Here is a 25,570-nt window from a genome sequence, read left to right on the forward strand (position 1 = left end):
GAGCTGAATAAGTAATCCCATCCAAAGATAATCTTTTAAATGATATTGCATATATAGGTTTTACTGAAATCCATTTAAACTCCTCCTCGTTCCGTGAATAATATCCTCCATACTCAAAATGTATGTTGGTGTGGCCAATGCTCATTATATCATGGTATACGCAGCAAAAAAAAATCATATTACCAATTATGTTTCTCACAATTATACCTTTTATACTAGTTGTCCCGAATTTCTCACTATAACATTTGTACCAGTTGTCCCACATTATCAGTTTGAACAGAGACTTGTACTAGTTGTCCCATAATATGATAAGTCCGAGACTTGTACTAGTTGTCCCATAAGCCGGAGACTTGTACTAGTTGTCCCATAATTATCAGTTCCACCATTTGTACTACTTGTACTACTTGTCCCCTATCTTTCACTTATACTTTTTGTACCAGTTATCTAAATTCCCAAACTTTCTTGCCTAAATCCTTTGGTTCCACATCCTCGTTTCACATCTACCAAACAGATTCAACACTAAAAATCGACAAATTAACATCGATTCGAAGAGAACTTAACTAATAAGCAACAAACTTAGGCAATGTACATAGTTAAACAACCACCAAACAAACAAAGAAAACCCCTAATTTATAAATCCCCAAAATACACACCACCATACCTATTCGAAGTCTTCTCACACAAATGGCCGGATCAGAAAGAGTAGTTAAACAACCAAAAATGAGCCGGCGCCAGCAAACGACGGTGGTTCGAATCAAGCTCTCTTCGCCGGAGGTGTACGGAAACGAGCTAGGGGAAGAAGAAAGCCACAGCTTTTTAAAAAAAAAAACAAAAAACTCAATTTCATTCTTTAAAATTTAATATTCAATTCATTAAAGTTATAAACGTCATTACACTTTTACTTATGGCATTAGATTATGTTATGGCAGGTGAGATTTTTTTTTTGCGAGTTAGGGCATATCAGCCACGCGCTCCAAATTCACATTACATAAGCCTCCCAAAATTTTCCAAACCAAAAACATCAATTAGAGTGAAAAACAATGACCATAACTATTTTAAAATTAAGATGAGCACTTGTACTGCTTCTTCCCACGCTGTGTTTCAAGATTCTCCATTAACTTCCGCTTCTTCCCATGCTGTGCTTCTTATTCTTTTCCCTCAACCTTCTTTGATTTGGAAACAAACATACATTTGAAGAAAATCAAGAATCAAGGAGCTTAATTAAAAGAAAGAATGAAAAAAAAAGAGCAAAAGTTACCGTCAAATACATAAGCTTGGATCTGATCTCTTGGGTTTAAAGCCTCTCTGCATTGAAAAGCCTCTCTGCATTCACAAAATTAATGTTTGTTGTCGTTCCAGTAATAAGATAGGAAGATTCATGACAATTTTTTCTTAACTCAACTGAAACAATAAGGTTAAAAACAAGAGAAGAGTAAGAGAACCAACCTGCTGGAGTACCATGGCGCTCTCCTTTCATCTTCCTCCTCACAGATCTCACATAAATAAACCGAAAAAAACAAAGGAGAAACTGAACAAAATTTCAGATCTTTGTCTTAATAACACAACGCCTCCTGAATCTCTCCCTCAGCGCCTTCTCTGAGAAATCAACAGCAAAACCAAACAAAGCTTACTTTCAACTACTTCAAGTTAGATTTCAGGAAATATAGATTAGAAAGAAAGAGAGAGAAACCTGTCCATGGGACAGAACTGAAGCTATGGAGAAAGCAATGGGCTTCTCTACCACCTGATGAAATCATCGGGAGGAGATCAATGAGTAAGAGAAGAAGATAGGGGAAGTAGAATGGATGGGGAGAGAGTGGGCGGCTAGAGATAATGGCCACAGCGCCGTTTTAGAAAGAAGAAGGGTTCATTTTTTTTTACAAAATTAGGGTTACCTTCTTTATATACGGAAATAAAAAATTTTGGTTTAATTAATTTTTTTTAGTTTAAATTTCGGTTAAAATCATTTATCCGGTTTAGTAGACTTCTATATTGAAATCTACTAAGTGTAAACCTTAAATCAAATATTTTACTCTTTTCAATTTGAAATCATAAATTTAAACTTATGAATACAAAAATATAATTTATATACATTAGGGTAACCAATATCTAAATTATGATTACAAATTTGAAACTAAAATTATTTTTTATTAATTTTAAAATTAAATTTTATGATTTAATTACATAGTAGACTTCATTTCATTTAAACGAAGTCTACTATTAGACTTTTTTCATTTAAACGAAGTCTACTATTAGACTTCTTTCACTCTTTAGTAGACTTCGTCAGGGTTTAAACGGTAATTAGAACATCCATTTTTTGTTTAGTCATACAGGATTAAATGGTCTTTCACTACTCTTTTAGGTTATTTTTGTCAAATGTTTTTTTAGGAGTCTATTTTTGTATTCAGAATCAAGTTTTAGGTTATTTTTAGCAAAAACCCCTATATATTATACTATGTATATGAAACCTTTAAATAGTATATATAATAATTTATTATTGTTTCTAACTACACCACTAAAAAGAATATAAAATATACCGTAAGACATGGATAATCCACCAGTAATATATTAAAGTTAGTTAATCTGGCTTGATACTCTCGTTCAACCATACTTTAAGCCACTAAATTCTCCTCCGACAAAATTTTAATTAAGTGGTTCATATTTTGTTCCAAATTTGGCTAATTAAAATATTTCAAAAAAAAGTGTGCCAAACAAAATGATTATAAATACTGCACAATGATGCCCCCCTTATTAATCAAAAAATATATATATCATTAATCCATAAAAAATGAGTTATCTCATAGTGTTTTTGTTATTTACTTCTATGTGTTTTAGGTTACATGAATCTTTTGTATTTGATAAGAGTAAGGATAATGTAATTGTAATTCGAAACCAACTTGGTTCTGGTATTATTCTCCAGCATCATTGTCGTTGCAACATCAACAACGAAGATAGAGGAATCAGAAAATTAGAATTCAATGGGAATTATACCATTAATTTCAAGGATTCTGGAGATAAGAGGACAACATGGAATTGTGTGCTTAGCTATGGGCCTAAAATGGAGTATTTTTTTGACGTAGAAGTATACAGAGCAGCACGTACTAATCGAGAACGTCAGCTACGTGAATGGGCTGCCAGAACTGATGGGATTTACACTAGAAGGAATAGTAATAAACCATTCGGGCCTGGTATTCATTGGAACATTAAGTCATAATGGATATGTAAGTTGATTTCTAATCCAATGAAATAAGCCATAAGAGCTAAGACATTAGTCGAAATCGTTATCATAATATATAGCAAAAATAAACAATTAGTTCATTTGATATATATGCTGTTTCAAATAATAATACAATATCCTTATTTTATATCTCTTTTATATAAAAAAGATTATTTTGGAGGTTTCTAAGGCTGTCCACATCAGCAAAAATAATCAAGTTTATATTCAACCAATCATATCAAACAATGTCATTAAGAAAAAAAACGAAATGCAAACGTCAATATTTATGTCCCACCACATATTTCATATTTTCTTCTAAAAATCATCGTATTACTCAAAAGGTGAATACACAAAAGCCCAATATAAAATACCCAAAGATTTGTTAGAGCCCAAATTAAACTTTCAACCCAATATTCATTTTTTTCATTCTTTGCAAGACTGAAAACGGTAACAGAAAGTTTAATCGACAGACCTCTTGCAACCGTTTCCAAAATAATAACTAACCTTCCACCTTCTTCTCCTCAATGCCCACTATCTCCAAATCGAAACTGCAGAGCAAATTTATGGCTCCTTAAACCACCCCACACATTCATCCCCTTTAGTACTCATTTTTCTTTTTTGCACCGTCTTAGAAAATTGATGTCAGGGATTTAAGACATGTCTTGGAACGAAGAAACTAAAAGAGGATGAAGAACTCCAAATTTAGCGACGAGAATGAACCACTTTGACCCTGGATTTACCCTTTTCTCAGCTTATTGTAGATCACAACACAACCAAAGGTAAAACATCTAACTATTACATTATACTTACATCTAATAATATTAATTTATTTTATTTTCTCATGCAGTTGAAGTGAGGACTGCAGGATGATGCCATGTCAGTGAAGAATGAATGTGTTAACGGTTTCTGGAAGATGATAAGAAAATTTCGAGAATATAATTGCCAATTATTAACTTTCCACTTATCTTGAGTTATGGATCTATGGAACTATAATAGTTCTGCATGCGTGTTTACATGAGATACCATGCGTTTCATAACAAAAAGTTCACTACCATAAGTACTGGCTTAGTGCCTCATGAGTTTGAACTTGCTGTTTCACCTGTATCAGAATTTCAGTTTAACTCCATTTTTCTCATTTTCTCTGGGAGCTTTAAAGAATAACAACATCTTAATTTTTCTTTTCAGTTGTATTTGCGGTTGACCACTTCATCATCAAACTTTATCACAATTTATACAAAGGTGGACGAATGGTATGGTGGATCTCAACAAAAATTTAAATACTCTTCGGGATTATCAATGTTAGGATTTAACCTCTTTAAGGTTCAAGCTTTAGATCTGTCGCAGACATGAAACACCAGCCACAAGAGAAACAGAGCAAGAAAGATATGAAGAAGAGAAAGTAACAGAGCACACAGAACATTTAACGAGTTCATGCCCGTTAATGAGGGTCGCTACATCTCGCCAATACTGTGCTCGGAATCCACTAGATTCAAGATAGTGATTACAAAGGAGATCTACAAGTGACCCGCATAATGCTCTTCACCAGCACTTAGACTCACTCTGTACCAATCTCCTAAGCTAGAGAACACTAAGAACATATTATGTTTTCTATAGTTTCTCTCTTCTCACACTATCTACTTGAACTTACGTTCTACATTGAACTCCTACGGGTTACCCTCTCTCATTCCATATATGTTCCTTATATAGTGATGACACAAAAAAAAACCTGTGCAAAACCTAACGCAAAGGCTTCTCTTTAAGTCGCCAAAACCGCTCCTTTAATCACGTTTGCAATCTTGGACAAACACACCTTTAACATTTGAAATCACCAGAGGACAAGAAGTACTTGCACTTGTTTCCCAAGTAGCTGCCTCCTCTGTCTGTGGTCCCAAAAGCATGTCTAACTCTATTTTCATTTACCTCAACCAGAGTTAAACTTTAGTTTCACCAAGATAAGTTTGACCTTATCTCTATTTGCTTAACCATCACGATTTCATATACCAGTTGACCAAGCAATTTATTCTCATATACCAGCGTTATAAAAATTAGTTTATTTTTAAATTATTTTTAAATCGGAAAAGCGAGAAAATACTCAGTCACCCTTAGAACATCATAATATTTACTGACCCAACCAGTCATGGGTCAAATATCCACACCCAATTAGCTATACCGGATCCGATTTCGGGTCTAAATTTGAATAATCCTAAATTCGAATGTAAATCATTTCTGGGAAACTCGTTCCATTAGGTACAACTACGAGGATACTACGAAGAGTCTTCGATTTTCTAAACTGGTCACAATCTTCAAATTCGCATCATGTTCTTTCTTCGTTTCTTCTTCGTTTTTGCCGTTTTACTGTAGATTATTTTAGGCAGAAGGCTTACGAATGAATCTGTAGTGTCTGATACCTGGGTTTAGGAACGAGGAACTGAAATTAGTATTACCTGCAAAATTTGAGTTCAGTTCACTTTGATTGATGTGTGGATCCCGGTGATAATTAGATGTGTCTTAACTTTTTAGAAATACTGTAATGACATCATTCGGAGGAGATAGTGAGTCGCTTCAATTAACGTTGTGGGAGCCATTACGCTTTCGTAGTGAGGTTGAGGAGCAAACGCGTAATGAGCAAACGCGTAATAATGAGGAAAACCAGCCGCCAATGCAACCGCTGAGTATGTATTTTAGTCCAAATCAGTACAACAAGGCAATAAAGTTAGGTACTCGGTGTTGGATCCACAAAGCAGTGGAGAATCTCGAGTCGCCGTCACTGGGACTGAGACCCGAGGAGCTAAGATGGTTTAGCGAGCATCCTCAATTCAAGCACTTCTGGCATATGCACAAGGACATGTATTTGGATACAACTCATAAGACTCAGGGGTTGTGGATGCTCCTTCTACGCACAGCAAAGACAGACAAGAGGAGAGAGTGTTGGTTTGTTGTTAATAGAGTTCCAATTCGGTATTCGCTTAAGGAACATGCACTCATATCTGAATTAGACTGCCATGATTATCCAAAGAATTATGAGAAGATGGGCAGTAGTGATTTTAAGGAAAGGAACTGTCCCTGCACTTGCTGTTGTTAAAGAGAAGCTTGAAAAGATGCGTGGTGGTCCTCATCGCTTAAGAATGTGTGTTTTGTACTTTCTAGCAAGCGTGTTAGGTGGTAAGGCTAAGACTGGGAAGGGAGCTCCCTCGGTAGACCCTTTATTATTGAGGATGGTAGAAGATCTCGATGCGTGTAGAACATTTCCTTGGGGGAGGTATTCATTTGATGCGAATCTAAAGGAAATTGAACATACATTAAGGCACTTCAATGGGGTCGTCGAAACCGATTCTTGGACATTTCCTGGCTTTGTTACTCCCTTGGAGTTGCTACCTTTTGAAGCAATACCTTGTCTGAAGGACACATACAGAGAAGAAGCTAAAGGAGCAGACATAGAGTGTCCTCGGATGTGCAAGACAAAGTTCAGACCATTCACTCTCAAAGGATTTCCTCTGTCGGACCTCTACGAAACACTAGGTAATACCAAAGATATCAAGAGTATCTTGGAACCATCTGCTGATGAGGAAGATATGTTAGCTGGTATCATGGAAAAGTATGAAGACCTAGATAACAATGATACAATTCCTGATACTTGGACGAGTCGTATAATTGATGATAGGAAGCCGATATTCTGGAAGGATATGAGCTTGGACGATTAAAAAAACCGAGTTGAACCAGCGAAGAATGCCTCCTCTAAATCTCCAGCGCCGACTGGGATTGTGGACCAGATTCAAGGGTTGAAGAAGAGTATGGATGAGCAGTTCCAACTAATGAGAGACCACATCAATGGCATCGATATTAGATTGAAGTCCGTTGAATCTTATGTGAAAGAGGCAATTCGAAGTGAATGTCTTGGAGAAGAGAAGGAAGGAGAAGAACAAGGTGATGAAGGAGAAGAACAAGGTGATGAAGGAGAAGTGGGAGAAGAAGGAAAAAAAGGAGAAGAAGAGAATGAAGAAAGGGTTGAAGAGAATGAAGAAGTGGGAGGTGATGTGGCAAAGAAGGAAAAGAATAAGACGAAGACGAGGGCAGCGGTTGTCAGAAAGTATTTGACCAGACAACGGACTGGAATTCAGGTATTATTTGGTACTTATAGGTATTATTTGGTAGTAATATGTATTAGTTGATACTAATAGGTAGAACTATAGTATAAACCACATATCTTTGTTATCATGTAGGAACAATCTGGTGTTTCAGTCGAGGAAGGGGAGGTGCAGCATGAGAAGAAGAAGAAGAAGAAGAAGAGTAGGAATTAACAGTCCCAGATGTTCATTCTATCATGCTGTCGATTTGAATTTATGGTTTTTTTAGGAACTAAATTGTGGGATCGTGTTGTTTGCAAAATTTAAATTTATTTTGAGGATATTGTTTTGTTATTGTTATAAGAATTGGTTTATATTTAGTTAGAGGATTTTGGTTTGGTATTACTCGGTTTAAAATATTGTTGCTCTTTGGTTGTCGGGTAACTGTCTTGTCGTTATTAAATTATGTTATCTAAAACGACGCGTGTGGGAATAGAGAAAGGCAGCATTTGTATAGTGAGAGAAGTCTCATAGTGAGACGACGCCATTAATGCATGCCACCACTTAACTTCTTCTTCTATAAATACCACACCCTCGCCTTCTCATAACACCATCGCAGAGAAAGAAACATTCCCTAAACGTCAAAAAAGTAAATCTTATATTTCCCTTTGCTAACTCAAAACCCTAATTTCCCCAAATGGCCCACTTTACTCACAACATTCGTCCGGCATCATCAACACGTCCCGAGTACTGGATGCACCGATACCTGCTTGACCTCCAACGAAACCCATCGCCCATATACTCTGCCGGGGTGGAGGCGGAGGACGTGTATGTGTGGGCGGTGACCATCACCGGTCCGCCGAGAACTCCCTACGAAGGGGGTGTCTTCTTTCCCCGCATCATCTTCCCCCCGGATTTCCCTTGGAAGCCACCGAAGGTGCACTTCCGGACCCCCATCTTCCACCCCAATGTGAGCCATCGTGGCAACATTTTCCATCCGATGCTCATGCCTGATACATAGTGCATCGCGACATCTGTGGCCCAGATGCTGATGAGTCTGGCCCAAATGCTATTGCATCCGCTGGTGGCGGAAGGCGACGTCGTGAGGGAGGAGGTGGCGGTGATGTATCGGGAAGACTGGACAAGCTACGAGGAACTCGCACGTAGCTTCACCAAGATCCACGTCATGGATGGTTAACATAACATCCATGGCGGAAAAGACTCTACATAATTGTGTTTTTTTATGTTTTTTTTAGTTTTCGTTGAACTTATTATTCTGTTTTTTGTATGGTTATATTATGTTTTTATTTGGTTATTAATATTATTATATTTTTTGTGATTAATGGAAATATTTCACAAACTTTTTAATAACCTACATGCAACCCTAACTTCTGATAAGACTTGGTAGTTGGACCAGTTTTACATCGGTAATCCGCACTCATTTATAGCCCCATTTATACTGGTTACGCGTGAAGACGTCATCAAGCAGACGCCTCTTTTTTTATTCATAATGGATAAGCGTAAATCACGGGAATTTATTATAATATTTAAAGTAATTATTCTTTAAAAATATATTTTTTAAAATAACTGAGGTTAAACCAAAAACTACAAACGAAGATATCCACAATTCTAAAATCAAAAACTGAAAACCTAAACCCAAATGTGAAAAACTGAATACAAAAACCTACATCGTCTTTGCATCCTACAAAGCCTAATTTTGTTCAAGAAAAAAAAAACAAGATTACAAATATAAGCATGAGCAATCAACGCCAATCAACGCTTTATACTTATAATCATGTTTTTCTTGCCTGAACAAAGATTAAACCTTGTATTTCCCAGTCTGCAACATCAGGTGACCAAACTCGCTGACCAAACTCTGACTCGCTGATCTGACTCTTCATCAAGTGAAATACCCTTCCTTCTTGCTTTTATGGTGTAAGTACGATGGGTATTTCATCTGATGAAGAGTCTGAGATCAGCGAATAAGAGATTGATGATTATTTTCAGTTTTATGTGTTTTGAAAGACGACATTTCTCCAGGGTAAGATCTGACTCGCTGATCTGACTCTTCATCAGATCAAATACCCATCCTTCTTGCTTTTAAGGTGTACGATGGGTATTTCATCTGATGAAGAGTCTGAGATCAGCGAGTAAGATATTGATGATTATTTTAGGGTTTATGTGTTTTTGAAGGACGACGTTTCTCCAGGGTAAGATCAGGAATATATATATATAGTCAAGGACAAGATGAGTAAAGAAAGCAGTTAGATTCAATGAATAAATTTTTTTTCGAGTAGTCGTGTTTCAATGAATTTTATAATCCCATTTTAAATAGATTAATGATAATAACCAACGCATCAATTTTCCTTTAATATTCCACTACTCATTTCATTTCTTTCATTTCATTTAATTCATTATAACATCTATTTATTCTCGACTTGTCAGAAACCCTAATTTTAAATAACTTTCTGTTCATCAAGTGCACTCTCTCAAAATGGCACGGGCCGCATCTTCTTGAGATATGTTTTTGTTTTCTTATTTTGTACTTTTTTTTTTGATATTTTCACTTAATTTGTATTTGTAATGATATCTCTGTTATTCACTTTTCCAACATTAATTATTATTTGGAAGAGACTTTTTTATTTTATTTTCAATACATTAATGATAATAAATGATACCGTTTACCAGGCTTGGTAGTTGTACCAGTCTTACATTATAATTGTAACGCGTACAGGCGTCACCAACCACCGCCCACTTATCCTTAAATACCCTAGTCTCCTTCTCATTTCATCACCCCAACCTTTCATTTCCTTTTAGAAAAAAACCGCTTACTTATCCTTCTCGATATGAAACCCTAGGGAAAACGATTAATTTCCACCTGAGAACTTTTATATAATAATAGATCTTCCTGAAGTTTGACCCTCGTTCTAATTCCCCCTTTTATCAAAGTTCTAATTCTATTTCCCCATCAGATAGAAGTTGGAAACCTATTTTCCCCTGCAATCAAACTTCGAAATCAATTTCCCCACAAACTCTGATTTAATTGGTTTATTGTATACCAATTAATTGTTAACCAAACTAATACCAAAGAAAACCAAATTAACCTAATTTAAACCAAACTAATCCCTCAATGTCTTTCAAATCATCTTCTTCACGTCTCGGGAAATTACCCGACCCGGAAACCTCAAACACACCGGAGACTGGGGAATTTTCAATCAAACTAGGCGTTTTCCTGACCATGAAAACTCTCTGCTAACCTTGAACTCCTCCAATTCCATTGAACTGTTCTCTTCTCCGATCCGAGAATCGTGAATCAAAACCCAGATCGCAAAACTAAAACCCTAGAAACAAAATCAAATTCTATGATGTTGGGATCACTCACGTGGAGGAAGGACCGAAAAGATGATTAGTCTTGAACGAATCAAAGCAGAAATGTACGTTTTTAATTTCAATAAAAACTAATTTCTGAGTTTATTTTTTTCTGAATTTAATTTGATTAGAAGATTTCTTCAATTGTCTTGTTTCAAGGGTTGTGGTTTACAAAAAAAATTCTGGGTTTGCTCTTAATATCAATAAGAACTAATTTTAATTTTAGTTGAAAAGATTTTCAGTTGTCTTGTTTTGATTTTGTATTTCAGCAAACAAGGAAGAAGAAGACTCACGTCAAAAAAAAAGAAGAAGAAGACTCGCGAGGAAGTGGGTGGGACCACTTATCTTTTGTTTTTTTTTCGTGCATTGGGTTTAGATTAGATTTAATTTAGATTATTAATTCGGTTAGGTTGGTTTAGGTTATAAACCGATAAAATTGATATATACGGGTAAACAAGTTTAAAATTTTGATTTTATGGGGAAATAGAATTAGAACTTTGATAAAAGGGAAAATTAGAACGATGGTCAAACTACAGGGAGATTTATTATTATATGAAAGTTCTCAGGGGGAAATAGATCGTTTTCCCGAAACCCTAAGATCGTACAGAAAGTGGTTGATGAGAAGATGAGCAACTTAGGATACTGAGCGAAGAGTTTGGAGGAAAAATCCAAACACCAGCCTCCTAAGTTGTTTATCTTTTTCATCCACCACTTCCTGCACCATCTTAGTAAGGATCCACTCAGATCGCCTTGTAATAGGTAAGTATTAAGAATCTAATGCTTTAATATGTGAAATAACTGTATTATTTGATATAATTCGGCCCAACTACGTGTAACTTTGGGAATCCTTAAAATCTGGTACTATTTGGTATAATTCGGCCCAACTACGTGTAACTTTGGGTATCCATAAAATCTGGTACTATTTGGTATAATTCGGCCCAACTACGTGTAACTTTGGGAATCCATAAAATCTGGTACTATTTGGTATAATTCGGTCCAACTACGTGTAACATTGGGAACCCATAAAATCTGGTACTAATTGGTATAATTCGGCCCAACTACGTGTAACTTTGGGAATCCATAAAATCTGGTACTAATTGGTATACTTCTTAGTCTGCGAAAGAAACAATCTGGGAATTAAACAAGGATTCATTAAACAACGGGATTGTTAAAAACTGTATCAGTTCTACACACTAAACCTTAAATCCGTCAATACACCTTTCAGCTTCGCAATCTCTTCAGCATTGTTGTTCAGCTCCATGCGCATTTGCTTAATTTGAAATTCATGGTTTGACATTTTCGCAATCCTCGAGCGCAGGTCCTTAATCTCACATTTTAGCCTAGAAATCTCATCATCGACAGCGTGATCCCATTATACCCTAAAGTGGTAGCCGTTGTTCTACACAAAAATTCATAAACTTAAACCTACATTCAACCCAGGAATTTTAAATCAATCTAAATCCAGAAAATTAAAGTAGTTCAAACCTTATACACTTTGCAGGTGTAGTATCTCTTTCCTGGATCTTCAGAAATCTCCTGGATGATTCCTCCACCACATGGACAAACTGTTGGAATCCCAAACTCTGCATCGGCTACGTGGTAAAGGCGGTCGATAAGCTTCTTGTTTCTCTTCTCGTCGCTGTAGGTCGGGTCCATAGTCGCTGTAGCAAAGAAAGTTCACAAATTTGAAGAGAGAGAGAGGAATGTCCCAAGAGAGAGAGACAGAATAGAAATATGTGAAATGAAATTCAAAATGGGGGGAAGTTCGAATTTTGGTGAATTTGGGTATTGGGAGAAAATTCAAATTTGAATTATATTACAACTGAGAAAAAGGGAAATATAATATTATTTAAGTATTACACGCAGAAAATGGGGCTATCCTTCACGTGTGGAATTCGGTCACGTGCCGCCGCCAATAGCTAATATCCAATAACGCGTGGACATATGTCATTTCTTCATATGAGGTTTGATACGTTTTTGTTAGTATGACAGTTATACACACTCTCAGTAGTTGTACATTTCCGATTTTAACCAAAAAACTAGTTATACTTATATTAAATATGTAATTATGTAGTTGAACTTTTCACAAGTACTACTTAATTTGTTGCCCCATCATGTTCATGTAATCAGATTTCGTTTTCGCTTTTTTACGTTCTGTTCGATGCCTTATGTGGTTACTCATTGTGAACTCTTCATAGAACTATGATGTGTATTATGAGAAAACTTGTTTCAAAGTTCAAATATTTATAAATTGCTTATTTTGGCTAGTTTAAATGTTAATCATAACATAACTATGCATACAATCTACAAGAATGTAATTGATTTCATATAATTTGGTGTATATGAACTCGATTTCATGGTTATTGTAATTTGAAATTAGTTTACCGAACCGATAAATACCGAAATCTAGAACCAAAACAGAATGTATTCATATATTTTAATAATATATTAATTTAGAATGTCTGAAAAAGGTCATGTCTGATAAATGTATAGTCATTACTCTACTTACGGTGTCTGGCCCACAACCCTTTATCTGATAAAGTAAAAAGTAACTGATTGTAACTGATACATGTCTATTTCTCACGGAATCTCATTTTCCGATGAAATGAAACAGAACATTCTCACTCGTTTTCCATAATTGTTAGAAAAGCCTTGGACACATAAAATTTTCTTTATTTTTAGGACGAGAGACAAGCAAACCCAAAACCAAGAGCTGAAAATAGTTGAACATAGTTGTACCAAGTTATTCATACTATTACAAATTAAAATGGTTAACTATTGTGGAGTGAGAACATAGTTATGTTGTAACGTTTTTCTCCGGAAATTATTTTCTCTTCTGACAATGCTTCTGATTTTTTATATTTTATTTTTTTATCCATTACAAATTTGTAATAGGTTCCGTTATTTCACCACATTTCAATTTCCCTGCATGTCGATTCCAGCACTACAACAAGTGCTGTGAGCTCTGCTTCCTCTACATGCATTACCAATGTGCGAAGAATTTACTACTTCTGTAACTGACTACTAGCTGGGAATGGCTACATATCCGTTGGAACTAGTTATGTTTGTGTTATCGATTAGTTAAAAACTCCGTATTCTGCTTGTAGTCAACTTCTTTTTACTATGAACTAATTTTCTATTGTTGTTTAGTATGAACTGTTTACTTAACTACGTATGACTATGAACTATTTACTATGAAATGAAACAGAGCATTCTCACGTAGTTGTACCAATTTATTCTCACATAGTTGTACCAATTTATTAATAAGCTTACAAATTAAAATTGTCATCTGTCCTGAGTACTAGATCCACCCTGAGTATTGCCCTCAGGATTACTGGCATTGAAATATTGCCACCAGCCTCCACCATGGGTATTACCATGCGCATTCCCTTCAGGATTACTGGCATTGAAATTTGGATCCCTGCCTTCATTCCCCTGAGTATTACCATGTGCATTCCCGACTCCATCCTCAGTATTACCCTGCCTTTTCTTACGCTTATTACTTGGCCTTGGCCCACGCTCTCCAACCGATGCAAATCTTCTCTGTTGCCTTCTTCCAGCTTTTTTCGGGACCTCAAGTGGTTTTGGGGCAGTCTTCTTTTTGATATCATCTGGAATTACCCATTGTGAACGATGAGGAACAGGGTATACCGTCCTGGCATATGCTAGTGCCCACAATTCCGTAGTATAATACTTCGAGCACAAATCATACGAGTGGATGTCCTCACTTCTATCTTTCCTGGCCATAAAAATTCTCACTGCAGCAAGTGCATGGACGCAAGGATATTTGTCTATATCAAATCATCTACATGAACAAGATTTGGTTTTCAAGTTCACCAGATAAGTCTTCCCATCTCCACCAACTACAGCGTATTCAAGCAGATTCGAGTTCAGCTCAGTCACATTTAGGGACTGAGCAATTTCAACTCTCCCATGTAAGATATTTTCGACATAGGGAACCAGTTTATGTGCTCCAGGTGCTGTAGCAGCGTCCTTCCTATGTTTACACCACTCAGATACCTTTGACAAGATGGCATCCATCATAGATAATAAAGCATACTTCTTCGCATCATCAAACACGCTGTTCATAGACTCTACACAGCTACTAGTGTCGATGTTGTACCTTTCTCCCAAAAAATAGCACCTTGCCAATTTTTCCTCAAGCAAACTATTACATAAATATGTAATTGCATCCGGATACCTTTCTCCCAATTGACCATAAGCCACAAGAAACTCAGCCTCTGTATACTTCCTCGCAATTTCCATGAACTTGCCTACAACTAACTCTTTCTCTCTCCAAAAGTTCTTTTTCACATTCTGGGCCAAATGATAAATGCAATAACCATGCTTAGCTTGCGGGTACACATCCCTTATTGCATTGATCAGACTTACATTCCTGTCAGAAACAAATACCAATTCAGAACTGTCAGGTATACGGGTTTTAAGTTTAGTGAAGAACCAGTTCCAACTATCATTATTTTCCCCATCAACTACCCCAAAAGAAAGAGGATAATGGTGGTGATTCGGATCCTGAGCTGTTGCGAATACAAGGCATCCACCAAATCCATTCTTCAAAAAAGTTGCATCAACAATTATCACTTTCCTCATTGCCACAAACCCTTCTATGGTAGGACCCAGAGCGACGAATAGGTACTTGAATCTTCCTAACTCATCCACTTCAACACTTGATGTCGTACCAGGATTAAACTGCTCTAGCACATACAAATACAAATGCACTCGAAACTCTCTTCTGGAGTACCACGAACATAACTTATAGCTTTCTGTCAGCCTCTCCATGCCGTAGAGTATGATACCTCCACACGACCTCTAGTTTGAACCAAAGCCATGATATCTCTAGGAGGTGGTGGTTTTAATCGACCTGGGTAAGTTTTACTAACAACGCCTGCAACTAACCCAGGTGTGCCTTTCCTTCGTTTGCTGCTAGTACACGCAGAAGCCCGAGAGCAAGAATGCATTTTCCTATATACTCTAACCGTGAAAATATGTGAATGAGCTGTCTTAGCGGCATTTATATACCAGTTACATCCAGTTTCAGCTTGACCGCATTTCACATAGTATCGTTTCTTATCAGACTTGTGTACAGTGATGCCAAAACAATGTTTATGAGAACCTCTGTAAACTAAATCTATTAGCTCCTGCTTACAGCTAAACTCTGCACCAACTCTCAGTTTCAAACCGTCTGCCCATTCACGTTGAATACGTTGTTCTTCTACACAGTCTGGAGGATCAACAATACAAGCATTCGATATATTTGACTTATGTCATCTTGATCTCCACCGTTTTCCTCATTCTCACGAGATAGATTAACACCTTCGTCATTCCCCATTACTGGCACATGTTGTTGTTCTGTTGAACCGTTTCCTGTGTACATAACAATAGCACCATCATTAAACTCAGCATTGCCGACAAAAACGCCATCACTCGCTATATCATTAGCTGCGCTCACCTCCTTGACATTCACAACAACAGGACTTACCCTCTCTACACGTGAAACTTGCTCGGCCACCTCAGACACTCCATCTACATTGATGACCTCTACATACAAGACACTTCTGCGTCCCTCATTATCAAAAGACATCAGATAGATACCGAGATCATCGTCATTCAAAATATACCACTGTTTCTTCGTTTGCACTACTACCGGAATATAACTCAGTTTCAACTTTGTGGATGATTCTCCTATCCCAACCTTCTTGCATATCCTACCCACTAAATCAGAATAGCTTATTTCCTCTAAGCCTGATGTCTTAAACATTATACCGTACATGGAACCTTCTCTTGAAATCCATTTATCATCGGTACATGAATAATGTCCTCCATAATCAAACAATATGTTTGTTATCATTGTGTTCTGAAAAAAAAATTATATACTTAACTCATTAATACCAATTGTTCCGAGTTATACGAAAACTCCTACTATAACCAAATTGTCCCCCAGTTATAATCGGCGAATTTGGTGTACAAACTAAATCTCATTACGATTAAACCTCACCAGTCAATTAAAAGAGCATATGCGACCCAATGTGAATAAAAAAATTAAATCTCCCCATTCTGAATTGTCCTATTTTGTAAATCAAAATTGTATCCAAAACCCAATTGTTCCTGGGCAAAATAATCATTTAGCGACTTCACAAGAAAATACAGACGCCGAGAATGAAAAAAAACTTACCTCGTCCTTCGGCGTTGGAATGGAAGAGTAAAAGCCCTGTCTAATTTCCCGAAGAGAGCGAGGAGATGTTGCATGAAAACCCAGTTTTCTGATTTCAGCAAACCCAGGAAAGTAGAATAAGACCAAGATCGACCAGATTTCTGATTGGCTTAAAATTTGGTCCGAAACGTTTTAATTGGCTGAAACTTCCCTATTTCCTATTGGTCGACATTTCAAGCCAGCACTTTTGATTGGTTGAAACTAACACTTTTGATTGGTTGAAATTATCATGAATCCCAATTATTCATTTTAGTTATTGCCCCACCAATATGGGGATTGGGCTTCTTGTTGGGCTTTTTCATTAATGGAAATTTCGAGAAAAAAGGGTAATATAAGGATAACAAGTTTCATTGAAATGTTTTTATTGGCTGAAATTTCCTTCTTTCTTATTGGTTGACAATTCCCACCAAGACTTATGATTGGCTGAACATTCTTAATTCTCATTGGTCGATTATTCATTTTCCTAATTCACAGTTAAGGGTAATATGCGGATAACACATTTCATTAAAAGGAAGGAAGACCACCGCTGGTATGAGAGAATAACTTGGGCAGGGTAGAATAAATCATCACTACTTACTGGCAGATGAAAATTTCTTCCACTTGAACTTACGTTCTACATTGAACCCCTGCGGGTTACCCTCTCTCATTCCATATGTGTTCCTTATATAGTGATGACACAAAAAAGAACCTGTGCAAAACCTAACGCAAAGGCTTCTCTTCAAGTCGCCAAACCGCTCCTTTAATCACGTTTGCAATCTTGGACAAACAGACCTTTAACATTTGAAATCACCAGAGGACAAGAAGTACTTGCGCTTGTTTGCCAAGTAGCTGCCTCTTCTGTCTGTGGTCCCAAAAGCATGTCTAACTCTATTTTCATTTACCTCAACCAGAGTTAAACTTTAGTTTCACCAAGGTAAGTTTGACCTTATCTCCATTTGCTTGACCATCACGATTTCATCTTCACAAATCTCCACCTGAAATCATGATGCATAAGCAAAAATACCTGCACACACTGAGAGAGAGTACCTTCGAATCTAGTTCCGGATTCCAGTCTCGGATTCCCTGAGCTTATCTTGCTCAATCCACACTGCATTTCACTTATGTTCGATGCACTTCAGCTGTCAACGTTCACACTGCTGAACCTGAGCCACCAAGGCTTCGTTTAATCACCAGAGTTGTGAAAACCAGCTTCAATACAGACTTGTATTAAGCTCAACTCTCCACTGATCAGTCCATGACGCTTTCAAATCTTGAATGCCTGAAATAACTGCTCAGCGAACCCCATTAACCAGTTTAGACTTGCATTAAACCAATTAACCGCAACAGAATTCTCCATAAGCTCCACCACTTATGAATTCTTCATAAGCTCCACCACTTATGAATTCTTCATAAGCTCCACCACTTATGAATTTTCCAATCACACAATATCCTCCGTGGCTTCTGTCTGTACCACTGACTTGAATTGTGACTGAAAAAAAAACATTAATCCTCTAACATCTTGATTCCCTTGCTAGCCTTTGAGTTCAGACTCATGTGCACTGTGATAAGAACCATTTGAATTACTTGAATCAAATGCAGAAAACAGAACCAACTTTGTTTCAGAACTTGAAACCCTTCTGATTCAACCTTGTAACAATCTCAACAGCTTCTTACGAACCACTGTATAACCTGAGATCAACCTGTTTAAACAAACAACACTTGAACACCTTGTTTGTCAACAGAACATCCACCAGCAGATTTTAAACACTACTAGGGACCTTAAAACTCGTCTCATATGATCATAAACTTGTGATAGCCTTGAGACGACCATGTACCGCTACTCCCGCATTAAATATTGAACCTTCGATGCCTCTTTTAGCCATAATACCCTGCAATACTTCAACCAGTATACAGACTTTACCAAAACGACTTGAACCTTGCATCATTCAATTCCAGGCTTACACTGAAATCTTTCTCTTCTTTTTCATCACTCGATACTTGAAGATACTTCACTTGAATGACATGCAACTTAGTTGTTTTTTTTTTTCAAATGCAATTTCAATTCTCTGCATTTGTATCATTTCTAGGACTGCTTGGTTGCATATTTCAGCTTTGAGATGACTTTATTACCTTGAGACAAAACCTGCAACACCTCCACTTGTCTCTTTTTTCTGTAGAGAACCCGCTGAACAACTTCAATAACTTCATCTCAATATACGAGTCTCCTCTGAAATTTCCTGAAGAATGCAACTCTTTCCTTGAAATCTGAAACTCTCTTCCAGAAAACTGCAACTCCTCCTGAGTGTCCTCACCAACAAGTTGATGACCAATTGTTCTTGACATTCTTTTCTTCTTCGCAACACAGAGCTTCCATGGATCTTTTCCAACAGAGATACTCCTCTAACTCTCCCTTAGGCTAACAGAAAATTCTTAGATCATTGAGGATCTAATCTAATCTGTCACCTTATGAGCGTAGCTCCACCACAGTCATTAGTACTAGAAGAACCGCCATGAACTTCAATATGTTTCAGCAGCTTGAGCTCTCTTTATCTCGAGCATCTTCATGACATGATAATGTATCAACTTAAATTGATACACCATTGAACCATGCTTCTATCACAGAATTCACAAACTTAACCTTGTATCCTCTTGCAGCCAAAAAACACAACTCATACTGATCTTGTACCGCTGAAATAATTAGAACACGCCGCCTAACTCTCCTTGCTAGGAAGACTTTCGATACTAGACCATAGTATATCCCGTTGCACAACAACATTGAGAGACATCTTTCATGAAACATGACGTCTCCAATCTCTTTAGCTTTAAGACCATCAGATTCTTCTTCCTTGAAGATCTGAACCAAATACAAGATATTCCTTGAAAATTTCCTGCAAAACAATGCTCCACCTGAGATAAGAACTCCTTGTTCTCTCAGATTTACGCCAGCAGAATTTCCATGTATTAAACACAACACTGCACAACCGTAAACCTGTGCTACTGCCATCTTTCCAAGAATTTATACCCTTGAAACAAGAACTAGGACACTTTCCAGCTTACACCCGGGCTTACACTATACGTGTCTTTCACCATCTGTCTCAACAGACATTTTTTCAGTTCCAGCACACATCTGTATCAACAACTGCTACAGACTCAGCAACCTTATGTCATCTTCTCTGAAATAACCTTGTAGCTGCGATCTCTGATGATCCACCGACTGTAGAGTGTAGACTCTTAGATTCACAAGAAGCTAACCTCTTAATACTTAGACAGAACTCTGCAACAAATCCTCTTCAAAACTCAACCAACCACTGAAGTCTTGTCTTTAACCCAACAAATGACCTGATTTATTGCTTCCATTCTGCATTTTCCTTTCACAGCTGAATTCCAGAAAACTCTTTATTGATACTTGACAGCCCAATACCCATAAAATTCAAGCTTATAAGGCGTACCTTAATACCATGAACTTTATGAGTTTCCGAGGGTATCATCCCAACAGTAATTGAACACCAACTGTAGCAGACTTCACCAAACTGATTCAATCCCAAAATACAGCATGAAAACCCAACACTGAATCTTGGCCAGTCCCTTGTAAAATCAGTACATAACCTTGTGTTCCACCCAGCTTTCACGTCCTTTGAATATGCAGATCTTTGGGAAACCAGAAACTTCAGTTTAGAGTAACACACAACACACCTTGTGTAGCAGCGGAAGAAGACTTAAACTCTCCAAAATTTGAGTTTTGAGAAAAACGAATGATTCTCATCCAATGAGTTGAGTCAAAGAACCCCGACTCACACATTTCCAGGATCTGAATCCAACTTCACCTGATGAAACTTTCATCTTGCTTACAGAGCTTGTCTTGATTACGAGCTTCACCATAACCACCCTTTGATGCCTTTTTCCTTCTTCTTCTTCTTAGACAGGAAACCATTGACTTTTACCTTCCTAAACCTGAACCGAACTGATACTGCAGAACCTCCACCTCAAATCAACTTACCTCTGATTTAACTCTCCACATATCAAGAAAACCATCTTTAATAATGTGAATTCAGCATCAGTCTTTGAATGTTGTTATGGAGACAAATTTAACCACCACAGAAATCCACTTTAGGTTCACCTGAAGTGTTATTGTTTCCACCATGATTTTTCCTTTTACTGCCCACCTCCAAAATTCTCCTTTCCTTCACGGTCGTGAAGTTGCAGAACCAAGAACTCATTATCCTTTAGTAAACAAGATAACAAAATCTTCTTCATATGGCATGGATTTCATTGAAGCCCAAACTCAGAACTTTGCTGGGAAAAATAATAGGCCCAAGAATAATGTTGACTAAAGCCCAAGTCAACTCTACACTTCTTCTCCTTTCTTTTCCGACGAGAACACTGATGCGAAAGAATGGCTGAGAAGCCATAGATTAGAAAAAAAATCTCTTATGCCACAAATGAGTCTGAGTGCCATAATAGGTGTGATATGCCCATTTTACCCTTAATGAAGGGAGATGATGGCATTCTTGAATTGTGATGATTTTTGGTGTTTGAAAAAAAAATCGAGTTAATTGAAAATAGAAAATTGAAATCGAAAAACCAAACCAACAAATCAATTTCGGGTATTATCAGAATTTCTGGGTATATTGAACCGAAAATTAGGGAAATCAAAATCATCCTGCGTCTCTAAACCCTAAACGCTCAAACGAACACCCTAAACCCAGATATCGTTCGATCTGCTCGAATCTTGTAAACTGTTGCGTATTTTCGTTCGTAGCGGTGCGCCGGCGTCCTTTGAAGTCGGGTTATTCTCCGTAACTGGTTTCTCCTCCGCCATTTCGCTTTTAGGTGAACATATTCTGTATTTTGGAGATTTTTCAATCGATTTGTCAATTTCGGTTTGTTTAGGTTACACATTGGATAGTTAAGTTACTTATATAGGTTGATTTAGTTTTCTCTGTGTTAAAATGTAACGAGGTGCGGTAGAATCGATCTGAATCGAGCTGAATCGTACAAATAGTGAATCTGTGGGAAACGGGACAACTGGTACAATTGGTAACTGAATGAAATGGGACAACTGGTACAATAGAGATAACTTAATGAATTAGGAGAAGTGGTATAATTGGGATAACTAAATGAAAGGGGACAACTGGTACAATTGGGATAACTGAATGAAATTGGACAACTGGTACAATTGGGATAACTGAATGAGATATGTGGGACAACTGGTACAATTGGGAAAACTGAATGAAATGGGACAACTGGTACAATTGGGATAACTTAAAGAGATATGTGGGACAACTGGTACAATTGGTATAACTGTGAGTAAATTTTAATTTTCTGTAAATCGTAAAAGCCTTTTTTTTTGTATTTATGAACAGAAGAGGATGAGCGGCCACACAAACATACATTTTGAGTATGGAGGATGTTATTTTAAGGAAAGAGAAGAGTTTAAATGGATTTCAAGGAGTTCCATCTATGCTATATCATTTAAAACATCTATCGACGAGGTAACCTATTCGATGGTTGTAGATGGTATATGCAAGAAGATTGGGATAAACGATAGTACGAAGAAGCTCAAGTTAAGCTACATTCCATTGGTAGCTAAGCCACGCAATGAGTCACGTATTGTTGATGATGGTGATGTGTATGTCTATCTAACAACTCTGGACAAAGAGGGACTTAGATCTGTGTTGAATGTGGAGATAATGGAAGATCAGAGTGATGAGCTAGCAACAGGGGATAATATGCTTGATATTGAGGAAGGGATGACTACTTACACACCGGTAGAAGCAGGGAAAGAACAGAATGAACTTGCTATTGTGGTCGTGGCTGAGACTGAGAAACAGATGGTGATCGATGATGTTGTTTCAAAACCGGATGATCATGCACATGTAGAGCCTGCAGAGTATATTATGGATGAGGATGATCACGTAGAGCCTGCAGGGCGAGTAGAACCAACTCAGCAGTTTGTTCTTGAATGGGATGATGGTGCTGGTTTTGAGAAACATCAAGAATTTAGGTCGAAAGAGGCGTTGCGAGTATTGGTTGACAGAGCTTCGCATAAGGGATGTTTTGAGGTAAAAACTGTGAAGTCTGATCCTGGGCGACTCATTCTAAAATGCCGTCAAGCTGAACATGGTTGTTCATGGTATTTACATGCTGTAAGAATGAAGGATTCAACTTATTTCAGCCTTAGAGTTTACAGGAATAAGCATTGTTGCTCTCGGGTCCTTACCAGCACACTTGAGAATAAAAGAAAAGGCACTCCACAAGTAGTAGCAGATGTTTTGCGTGCTTCGTATCCAGGTGTAGTGGATACACCCGCTCCTAGAAATATAGTAAATGTTGTTCAAACTGAAGCTCATGTGAATGTGTCGTACTCTACTGCATTGAGAGGGAAAAAACTCGCTATTAGTCAAGTGAGGGGTAGTCCGGCTGAGAGCTTTCAAAGATTGCATTCTTATTTGTACATGCTGAAGCTGGTGAACCCCGGTACAGTGACGAGCGTGGAAGTGGATGCTAATAATAAGTTCAAGTATCTTTTTGTGGGTTTAGATCAATGAGAAAAGTCATAGTTGTGGATGCAACATTTCTTAAGAATGTTTATGGTGGTATGCTCGTATTTGCCACAGCTCAGGATCCTAATCATCACCATTATCCCATTGCAATGGGTGTAATCGATAGTGAGAAAGATGCTAGTTGGAGGTGGTTTTTAGAGATGCTCAAAACTGTTATACCAGATAATCCTGAGATTGTTTTTATGAGTGACAGACACACAAGCATAGCGAAGGCAGTGCAAGAGGTGTACCCTCAGTCTCAGCATGGATTTTGTGTTTGGCACCTGTCTCGGAATGTGAGGGTTAAAGCAGCCAATGGTTGGAAAGATTTGCGCTCAAAAAAATTCATTGACTGCGCTCACAAGTACACCGAAAGTGAGTTTCTAAGTGCATATACCGAATTTGGTAGAATGTTTCCCAAAGCTTCGAGTACTTAGAGAATGGTCTTCCTCTCGAGAAATGGGCAAGGTGCTACTTCAAAGGAGACAAGTATAACTTGGACACAAGCAACGCCTGTGAATCTATGAACAGTGTCTTCAAGAAAGCTAGAAAGTATGCATTATTGCCGTTGATTGATGCGTATATTGAAAAAGTATCTGAGTGGTTCAACAGGCATAGAGAAGACATTGCTGGTGCATCGTATTCGAAGAAATTGGTGCCGTATATAGTGATGACACAAAAAAGAACCTGTGCAAAACCTAACGCAAAGGCTTCTCTTCAAGTCGCCAAAACCGCTCCTTTAATCATGTTTGCAATTTTGGACAAACACACCTTTAACATTTGAAATCACCAGAGGACAAGAAGTACTTGCGCATGTTTCCCAAGTAGCTGCCTCCTCTGCCTGTGGTCCCAAAAGCATGTCTAACTCTATTTTCATTTACCTCAACCAGAGTTAAACTTTAGTTTCACCAAGGTAAGTTTGAACTTATCTCCATTTGCTTGACCATCACGATTTCATCTTCAAAATCAATAACTCTTCTGTAAAGTATAATGGTAGTGATTGGACTCCTTAATATTTAAAGAAATATTGCCTGCCAAGTTCCCATATAGCTTAGAAATGAATATGAGTGCATATTCATTCAGGTCAAAGTGTGTTGGAGGTTACTTTTAAGTAGCTCATCATCTCAAATTTGCCTCCACAATTATTCCAAAAGTAAATCAAATTGTGTTGGAGTTTACTTTTAAGTAGCTCATCATCTCAAATTTTGCTCCACAATTATTTTAAAAGTAAATCAAAGTGTGTTGGAGATTAGTTGTTATTCGATCAAGGTTATAGCACGGCAAGTAAAGCTTTGATATGATCGAATCATCATGTATTCACTTTTGGAATTATAATAACGTTTCTCTGCTACCCTGGGCTAAAAACAATTTAAGAACAAATTTTTTTTTTTGTGATTTGGGAGCCGAAAAAATCGTAAATAATCAAAGAAAAATTTTGGAAGCTATGGGCGAATGTTTCATCAAGCTGTCCTCAGATCCGGCCTTGCTGCTACCTTCTGCAGGTAGTAGATAGTCCTATAAAGACCTAAGAGAATACATGGTCAAGCAGGAGTCCAGTGAAGAAAAAGTTGGATAGGAGCCAAAATCACCATGCAGAGTCGGGTAATTTCCAACACTTCAAAACTTTATTTATAGAATATGCAATTATACAAGTTTATAATACAATCTCAAGTTTACAAACCTGAGCACCGCAGGTCTACGATATATACTACAAATAGCAAGAAAAGTAAAATGTTTCTGTTTTTATGGAGAAATAAGGAAAACTTATTAAAGATATGGCTAAAATGAAAATCATGAACACAAAATTCGTTGATGGTCATGTACGTTTTCAAATCAAATTTCCACTAATAGATCAGCTTATCTCCTTTACATATTGCTGAATACAGATAAGTTATTTAAAGCTATATTGATGCAGCGCATCTTCACATCAATCACGACTTTAAGGACTTTCATCGTATTAGTTTATGTCTGTTGGGCTTTTTAAGTGTTTTTACGTTAGCTTAATCATGTTTAGGTTATGGTTTTTGCGATATCTTTTCTTATATAAGAGCCGTGAGACTTATTTGTAAAGTAGCCTTTGATTAATGAAAATAAACCCTTAGAACTTTCAGTTCATCCTCCTTGTTATCGGCATTCATCGCGAATCAACGATTATCAAAAACCCTCTTTT

The 25,570-nt window shown here is 37.2% G+C and overlaps 2 protein-coding genes and 1 long non-coding RNA gene across 4 annotated transcripts; 2 read left to right on the top strand and 1 right to left on the bottom strand.

Annotated features, from left to right (window-relative positions):
- Positions 1-627: 627 nt before the first annotated feature.
- On the bottom strand, positions 628-1,859 carry LOC112081482. 2 transcript variants are annotated; one of them, XR_002896548.1, is made up of 4 exons: positions 1,691-1,859; positions 1,447-1,596; positions 1,259-1,323; positions 628-1,163 (listed from the first exon to the last, which is right to left on the bottom strand). It is a non-coding gene; the product is annotated as an uncharacterized LOC112081482 (long non-coding RNA). The 2 variants fall into 2 exon arrangements; XR_002896547.1 differs by having other exon boundaries at positions 850-1,166.
- Positions 1,860-5,747: 3,888 nt separating this feature from the next.
- LOC112088650 (uncharacterized protein At3g43530-like) lies at positions 5,748-6,918 on the top strand. The gene is made up of 2 exons (XM_024159044.1): positions 5,748-6,175; positions 6,246-6,918. Exons 1-2 carry the CDS (start codon positions 5,748-5,750, stop codon positions 6,916-6,918), a joined length of 1,101 nt encoding a protein of 366 aa, XP_024014812.1.
- A 1,060-nt stretch (positions 6,919-7,978) lies between these two features.
- On the top strand, positions 7,979-8,479 carry LOC18009674 (ubiquitin-conjugating enzyme E2 11). The gene is made up of 2 exons (XM_024159045.1): positions 7,979-8,218; positions 8,303-8,479. Exons 1-2 carry the CDS (start codon positions 7,979-7,981, stop codon positions 8,477-8,479), a joined length of 417 nt encoding a protein of 138 aa, XP_024014813.1.
- Positions 8,480-25,570: the final 17,091 nt, after the last annotated feature.

The sequence above is a fragment of the Eutrema salsugineum genome, unplaced genomic scaffold (genome assembly GCF_000478725.1).
Source record: "Eutrema salsugineum unplaced genomic scaffold, Eutsalg1_0 scaffold_8, whole genome shotgun sequence".
Lineage (NCBI taxonomy): Eukaryota > Viridiplantae > Streptophyta > Magnoliopsida > Brassicales > Brassicaceae > Eutrema > Eutrema salsugineum.

What these genes read in the sequence shown, in the direction of transcription:
- LOC112088650 (XM_024159044.1), top strand. Translation starts at nt 5,748, where the DNA reads ATGACATCATTCGGAGGAGATAGTGAGTCGCTTCAATTAACGTTGTGG. An exon ending in GTTAATAGAGTTCCAATTCG is followed by an intron (nt 6,176 to 6,245) that starts GTATTCGCTTAA and finishes AATTATGAGAAG; the next exon opens with ATGGGCAGTAGTGATTTTAA.
- LOC18009674 (XM_024159045.1), top strand. Translation starts at nt 7,979, where the DNA reads ATGGCCCACTTTACTCACAACATTCGTCCGGCATCATCAACACGTCCC. An exon ending in TCCCTTGGAAGCCACCGAAG is followed by an intron (nt 8,219 to 8,302) that starts GTGCACTTCCGG and finishes CCTGATACATAG; the next exon opens with TGCATCGCGACATCTGTGGC.